The 8,012-nt window shown below is 44.7% G+C and overlaps 1 protein-coding gene across 1 annotated transcript in view; it reads right to left on the bottom strand.

Annotated features, from left to right (window-relative positions):
* Positions 1 to 5,673: 5,673 nt before the first annotated feature.
* Positions 5,674 to 8,012, bottom strand: part of LMX1A (LIM homeobox transcription factor 1 alpha) — a 91,246-nt gene continuing 88,907 nt past the window's right edge. The window contains exons 7-8 of the mRNA XM_053248407.1: positions 7,300 to 7,473; positions 5,674 to 6,533 (exon numbers count right to left, since the gene is read on the bottom strand). Of these exons, the coding sequence (XP_053104382.1) occupies positions 6,373 to 6,533; positions 7,300 to 7,473 (335 nt within the window). The 3' untranslated portion in view covers positions 5,674 to 6,372. The remainder of the gene's footprint in view (positions 6,534 to 7,299; positions 7,474 to 8,012) is intronic.

The following is an 8,012-nucleotide window of genomic DNA, read 5'->3' as shown; positions in this document are numbered from 1 at the left end:
TCCTCCCATCCCAAACTTCTCTTACCTGGTGGTAGCAGGTAAGATTCTGGTCTCATTCTGCCTTCTAGGAAGGCAAAGGGAAGAGAATGTCAGGAAGTATAGAGTACCCATACTTCCTGCTGCTCCACCCCCCACCTGCTCTCTGCTTTCTCAAAAGGCAAGGTAGGATGTCAGGGGCAAGCAGCTTGCCCCTCATTGTCAGAGAGTGGGAGGTGAAGTGACAGGAAGTGTGTGGAGTTCCCACACTTCCTGCTGCTCTGTCCCCGGCTACCCTTTCCTTCTCAAAAGGTCTGGCCGGACAACCGGGGGGGGGGGGCGGCAAGCCACTTGCCTCTCAACATCCCACTTTGCCTTTGAAAAGGAAGGGTGGGACAAGGAGAAGCAGACACATGTTATTTACTCTTCTGCTGCCAAGCATAAAGGCTGCCACTATGGACAGCAGGGGCAGCTGCAGAGGGGGTGGTCAGCACCCAGGGCTCAAGGTGGGAAGGTGCAGTAAGTCCTGCCACAGTGTAGATGATGGTGCACACTGTCACCTCAACCCCCACCCCCTAATTTGCTGTCTGAGGTACTGAGCCTCATTAGTGGGGCTGGGGGGGATTCCTGTTTCTTATATCACAGCTTTCACTTTCTTTTCCCCTATAGCAAGCTTGCTGGAGAGGTGTGACTCTGGCCATGTGTAAAATGCCCTTGTCCCTTCATTTGTCTCACCCACAGCCAGGATTTGTGATCTGGGCATATGTGTCAGCCCCTAGTGCTTCCAGGCAGTTTTGAGGCCCGGCAGCCTTCGTTTTACAAATTAAGCATGGCTGGTATTTTCTGGATATCTTATATTGCTCAAATCTCTGTAAGGCAAGCTGGAGCTGGGGATAGTGCTTTGTCTAAAGTGGGTTCGTGGATGCTGTGAGCTTTGAACTGGGACTTCTTGGCACATACCCTTGGCCACTGTTCTACATCAGCTCTTCAAGAAACTCTCACATTGGATCATTTTGCAGATTTCCCCCCTGTTTAATCTCATAATCTCATTTCCATTTATGTGTCCATTTAAATTTGTCACATTCCGTCACATTCGGTGTATGGTGTTTGGCATGTCCAAAACCTACAGCATTACAGCTACTTTCCATTCACATTTTTGACTTTACATAATTTATTAATAAAGAGCGCAATATTATATTATACAACACAAAACTATAGTAGGGGATGATGAGACCGAGTCTGTGCTAACGTCAGCAGAGCCCTTAAAGGGAAGAAAAATTTCCAGAGTTCTGAGAGAGTACCATATATTGATTTTTGTTTTCTTTTGTTTTTGGTTTGTTTTTGCAAGGGAAGAGGCAATCCATGCAATTCTGACTTGGCTTGTAGACTTATTCTGCATGATTTCAAAACATTGCCACAAGTGAACAAGAGTAGAGTTCTGGTGAATATTTTCATGACATCCGCAATAATTTCCCCTCATTAGGAATGTAGTCCTGCTGGCCCTGCAGGGTAGAGCAGTGAGTGATACCATCTCATAGAAGCTAGCATAGGCCTCTGCTAACCTGCTACTTCCCCTGCTAACTGAGCAAAGAGGCACCTTTTTAAAATGGGGATTTAAAATGGTGGTGCAGCGGGGAAGCAGCACGCCTAGAGTGCAAGAGGCTGTTAGTTCAAATCCCTGCCGTTGTGCTTCCCAGACTGTGCCTAGTAAATACATTTGTAGTCACCTATATTGGGCAGCAGCGATATAGGGAGGTGGGAGGAGGCACTGGGAAACCACTCCTGTATTCAACCAAGAAAATCACATGGAATGTGATCGCTAGGAGTCGACAACACCGAGCCATTTTATTTATTTGATTGTTTATGTAAACTGCACTGGGAACTTCTGTTCAAAAGCGATATATAAATATTCATCATATTCATATTTGAATTCTACTCCCTTACAGGGTCATTGCTGCCTGTCTAGTAGAGTGCCCAGGCCTGAACATGCCAAGCGGATAATTTCTACATCTTTCGGAGGAGCATCTAGCATCTCATTCTTCCTCAAGGGCCAGTATGAGGCTCTTGCCTTTATTTGCCAGGAACAGCCTGCACACTGGGCTCTAGAAAAGAACTAGCTGCTAGATCGGAGCTGGTAGAGCTTCTATACATCCTCAACAGACAGCCTCTTCACCAGGCATGCAGCTTTCCATATCTCTCCTGTGAGCATCTAGCACAGGAGTAGGCAATGTGTGGCACTCTAGATGTTGCTGAACTACAACCCCCATCATCCCCAGCTGTAATAAATTGTGGCTGGCGGTGATAGGAGTCACAGTTCGGCAAAATATGGAGAGAGACACATTGCCTACCCCTGTGTTAGATGCTCCCAGGAGAGGTGTGGAAAGCTGCATGGCTGACGCAGAGGCAATCTAGTGTGGATGGGGAGAGCTATACCAGTTTCTATGGGGCAGCTCCATACACTGTACATGCAAGGTCAGCAGGACTGTGCCCCATAACACTGGATAGAAAGTGAGACAAATTTACTTTGTCATTATAGAAAATAATAATTTTATCACATGCTCTCCCACTTGATACCATTTGCACACAGTGAATAGGATCTATCCAAGATAGTCATTTTCAGAATGACCAGCTTATTATATGAGAGCTGCAACAATCACCTTAAAAACTGAATCCATGTTAGATCTCCCCTTCCACTTACACTCCTGATATAACCCATCAGCTTATATGCAGCCATCCTGGAGGCCCTTATATCCCTACCTCATTCCTGAGTTATTCCTGAGCAGACCAACTGTCCACTGGCAAGGAAGGGACAGCTGTTTTGGGATTTTTGAAAGGGCATAACAGAGTTCTATCAGTAGTAGTAGCCTCTAGTTTACTACTCCTAGAGGTTTCAGCTCTAAAAATGGAGGCTGCATTTCAATCACAATGGCTGATAGCCACTGACAGAACTAACACTATTGGCCTAAGTCTTTTGAAAAAGCAATTTTTACAAAACCCATCATGGCACCGCATGACTGATTGGAATCTTGTGAACCACTTTTTTTGGGCTGAGAGCAGTCATGGTTTGTAAGAGCACTGAAAGCAGTTTGAGGGAGGCTTCCCCTCCCACTGAAGACACACACTTGTCTTTTGTCCTACTATTTACTTCAATCACACTGGTTTTCAGAACGTACTAAAACCTGCAACATCTATTTCATAATAGAGGCAAGAGTGGGATGAATACATATACCAACCAATCAACCAACAAATATGTATATACTGCTTTTCAACAAAAGTTTCCAAAGTGGTTTACAGAGAGAAATAATAAATAAATAAAATGGTTTCCAGTCCCCAAAGGGCTCACAATCTAAAAAGAAACATAAGACAGACACCAGCAACAGTCATTGGAGGTACTGTGCTGGGGGTGGATAGGGCCAGTTGCTCTCCTCTTGCTAAATAAAGTTAAAACAGTGCCTCTTTGCCCAGTTAGCAGGGGCATATACCATGAGCAGCAGTCCCTCTTTCAAACCACTTCCAACTCAGTCTGAGCAAAATATTGCCTATTTCCAGCCTTAAATTTGCTCTCTATCATAAATGTATTTTATGATACATAAATATATCACAAATGTATTTTGGAGAGAGAATAAGTCTGTTCTTCCCCTTCCAGAGAGAATGGTTGATTTACCTTCTCAGGTTCTCTGCTGTGGCGCTGCAATGAGGGCCTGAGATGGATTGGGGAGCTCACACACACACACACACACACACACACACACAGAGTAAATCCCTGTGTCCAAAGCCTTTGCTGTGCTTCAAAACGCCCTCCTGAAAGATCTTGGAAGACCATCCGATACTTCGCGAGACCTCACAAGCCTCCCCAACCCTTCCCACATGCCATGCATGCTTGAAAGCCCCCGCAACCTTCCATAGCCCTGTATGACTTCCTGCCCCCCTGAACCCCCTAACAACCCCCCACGCACCCTTTATCTGGCAGCTGCCCCCCTCTCTCCTCCTCTCTCTGAGTCCCACTTTCCCTATCATTTGAGAAGGCCGGAGGTGGCACATGGAGTGGCAGGAAGTGTGAGGAAGGCGTTCACACCTCCTGCCTCTCCATGTCTGCGGGCTTAGGAGAGGAGGAACAGCAGAAGACTAGGCCTGCTAACAGTGCAGCTGGTGAGGCAGATGCCAGAAGCAGCAAACCAGCAGAAGTGTCAGATCCACCATGTCCAAGGCTGGTGCGCAGATCCTTTGCCCAAGGCTGCAGTCTGATCCTGGCTGCAACAGTCCAGCTGCCAGTTCTCCTCCTCTGTCTGCCCAAGTGCCCAGAGTCATGTCCACAGACAGGGAAGAAAGGCAGGCAGCTGGATTACTGGAGCTCTACACTTGAGGAACCTGAACCTACCTGGCTCCTCCCCACAGTTAGTCCTTTTAAGGTACAGCTACTTTGGATCGGATGGAAAATGGCAATTTCGGAGCTTGAAAGAGAAATAGGTAGCCCGCTGAGATTCATAGTAGGTTTTGGTTAGTGGCAGACTCCATCAGTCAGGAAGCAGATGAGTGAGCATGTCTAGCATCTTCTGTCTTCATATGAAGGGTCTGGCCCAAAGCCTACAGAGTTCATTGTGAATCCTTCCTTTAGCTGCAGTGGATTTTGGATTACTTGTGCAGAACAATTCTTTTGCCAGGCTCCCAAATGCTGCTTGGCTTTTGCATATCCATCCATCCTGTTTTTCGCTGCATTATGAGCAGCAGCAAAGGAAGTTATGGTCTCCGGAAGAAGACAACTGTTCAGCTCAATAGTAGTCTAATGTCAGAGGTAGCCTTTTGTGAATATTAATAGTGGAACTCTCAAGCTCTCCACAGGCCATGAAATCCATATTGTACATATGTTCTGGAGCCTGACTAGCAACTTCAAAGGCAGCCCTACGATTTCTTTGAAGGATGCATCCATTTAGAAGCACAGCTCCTATTGCATTTATAAGGCCAACATCTTTGCTGATCATGGTAAGACCTGACTATCTTTCCCTTGCTGGTAATTCTCCCTCACAGAGCTAACAATGGGTGCAAATTCCAAACCCCACTGAAATCAATAGCAGAGCTCTCCTTAACTGCAATGGAGTTACTAGACTATATGTATAAGGGATCATAGGTTATCCTGATATTTCCAGATATGGATTTCCATTTGAAACAAATGAGGAAATTGAAAGCATCAAATTGCCTCCAGTTGAGAGTATTATCTTCCCTGCTATTCAGTCCTTGCAAACCAAACGTGACATTTTATAAAAATCAGTTATTTCATTCCATAACTTAAGTGCATCGAGCAATTCCTTAAATATGGTTTACACAAAAAATAAAGTTATTTTTGCTGTACAGTACTTTTCTGTAATTAGGAAGAAACCTGATACAATATTAGGTGTGTCTGTGCTGTGTATTGACAAGCATACACCCCTGCATGCACACCAATTCCCTCTCTCTCTCTCTCTCTCTCTCTCTCTCTCACACACACACACACACACACACACACACACACTCCTGCTTTTTGTCAGGCACCTCATACAATAAAGAGCTTCCAGTTTTCTATAATTCCATGAAGCAGTCTAAACATGAAGTAGCTCAAACTACAAATTGGGTTTGGGTGTTTTGTTTTGCCTCCTTTGTTGAACTACTTTTTGTCACTCATATAAACATTTACTTATTTGTTTAAATTGCCCTCATTCTCACTTGCCCTCAGTGAAATTATCACATTGCCAAACCAAATGGATGTAGTGGTACTGTTCATCCTGTTCACCATATGAACCCTGATTGGGTAGGATCATGCATACGACTAGCAGAAGGAGGAGAAAGAAGTGACAACCAAGGGAAAAATTATGTCAAAGCAGCAGCAACCAGCAGAAACCACAGTGCCAAACTGGACAGCAAAAAGATGAATATTTTAGATGTCCAAGTATTTTGGGAGAGAAATTTCCATTCCACCCCTCAAAATCATTCATTTTAACCCAAAAGTTGAAAATGATTTGTTGCAGACCTAGCCTAAACCTAAAACACGGCTTTTTGCAACTTTCATTGAAGAGTCTTAAATTAAACATAAGAAAAAATGGGATTTTGTTTCTTTCATGTATTCCTTCACATTTCAAAAATTTAAACCCAAATATTTGTAGCCGGTTCTATAAATTGGTTAGCAAATGGAGAACAAAGTTTTGAAATATTCTTCACAAATGTTTTTGGCTTCCATTGTTTTCAAATTGGAAAAGAATTTGGGACTTTCCAAGTACATAAAATAATATCTGTTCTTCACATGTTATATTATGATTCATATGGAAATAATCAAGTGTAATTGTAGTTTTCAAGCTGTATGTCCTTTCCCCTTCTTCTCTCTACTTGATGCTTGTAGTGAGCCCAGCACTGGGACGGTCTAGAGCCTCAAGACGTGAAGTAGGAACTCTGCATTGAGTACAGGTGGTCAATGGGGTTTCCCACTCTTGATTGCAGGGGCCCAGATTCTGTGGTTGCTAAGAAACAATCACCCAGGTTGCTGAGGGAGGTGTCATCACTATCCATCTCATGGAAAAGGGGCTCGGCACCTTCAGGGCAGATGAAGAAAAGGGTTTGTTCAATGAAGGCCCAATTCAGCAGGAAGCCCTCCTCTGACACATGCCCCACTGAAAAAGAATGGGAGCTGGGCAAGAGCACAGTAGTGCTTGTGCGCCACTTCCATTCACTTACATGAGGCCTGAATCGGAGAACCTCCTTCTGAATTCTGCCATTAGGATTTTAACCTACCCACTCTCCCAGGGGGCTCCAAATGGATAAACATACATAAAATAACCTATTCTATCAACGAAATAGGTAAAACAGAACACGTATTTAAAATCCCAAGCCCTGCTAGCTTAAGCCCAGCTGCCCAAGCCCAGACCAATTATTGCCTTAAAGGATGTTTGAAAATTCTCCAGCTTAGAGGAAGGGAATTCCAAAGTTACAGTGCAGCTTCCCAGAGTTCTCCCATCCAATCCATGGGAGTCAACATTTAAATCTGTCTTCTTTCAAAAACGCCCTTCTTTCTCTACGGCCCACTGCAATGTCTCAGCTGGATCAAGTGGACAATACCAACTTATTGCAGTGTCTCTGCTGGATCCTTAACAATACCAGCTTAGGATATAGAACACTCATGGATATCCTAAGCTGGTATTATTAAGGGTCCAGAAGAGACATTGCATCAAGTTGGTATTGTCCACTTGGTCCAGATGAGACATTGTAATGGGCCACAGAGAAAGAAGGGAGTTTTGAAAGAAGACAGATTTAAATTTTGATTCCCATGGACTCTGCAACATGCAGATCTTCAGTCCTTACCATAAGGGTGCATGTGGTCCCCTGGCATCTGTGGTGGAGTGAGCCCTTGCCGGAAGGGGTCTGAGCTGTAGACACTTTGATCAATCGCCAGCATTTGTTGTGGAGGTGGTGGCAAGGTGGTGTATGAGTTCATGATGCCCTCAAGGCCAGTGTTGCTGCCACTGTTTGTCTGAGCTGGAAAACATGGGAGAACCAAAGGCATAAGAACAGCCCTACAGATTTAGGCCCAGGGCCCATCATCCTGTTTCACACAGTGGCCCACCAGATGCCTCTGAGAAGTCCACAGGCAAGAGGTGACGGCATGCTCTCTCTCTCTCTTGCTGCAACTGGTATGTAGAGGCAGCTTGCCTCTGAGACTGGAGATGGCCTATAGCCACCAGACTAGTTGCTATTGATAGACCTGTCCTCCATGAATTTGTCCAACCCCCTTTGAAAACCATCCAAGCTAGTGGCAATCATCACATCCCATGTCAGATAATTCCATAGATTAATAATATATTGTGCGGGAAAGTATTTATTTGTATTGGTCCTAAATTTCCTGGCCTTCAGTTTCATGGGATGACCCCTGTTTCTAGTGCTGTGAGAGAGGGAGAAAAATTTCTCTCTGCCCATTCCCTCTACTTCATGCATAATTTTATACACCTCTATCATATCTCCCCATAGTCGCCTCTCTTTCAAACTGAAAAGCCCCAGATGCTGTATCTTTGCCTCAT

This window comes from Hemicordylus capensis, chromosome 4 (assembly GCF_027244095.1).
Source record: "Hemicordylus capensis ecotype Gifberg chromosome 4, rHemCap1.1.pri, whole genome shotgun sequence".
Classification (NCBI taxonomy): Eukaryota; Metazoa; Chordata; class Lepidosauria; order Squamata; family Cordylidae; genus Hemicordylus; species Hemicordylus capensis.
The sequence above is the reverse complement of the archived record's forward strand: the minus strand, read 5'-3'. Positions and strand labels throughout refer to the sequence as shown.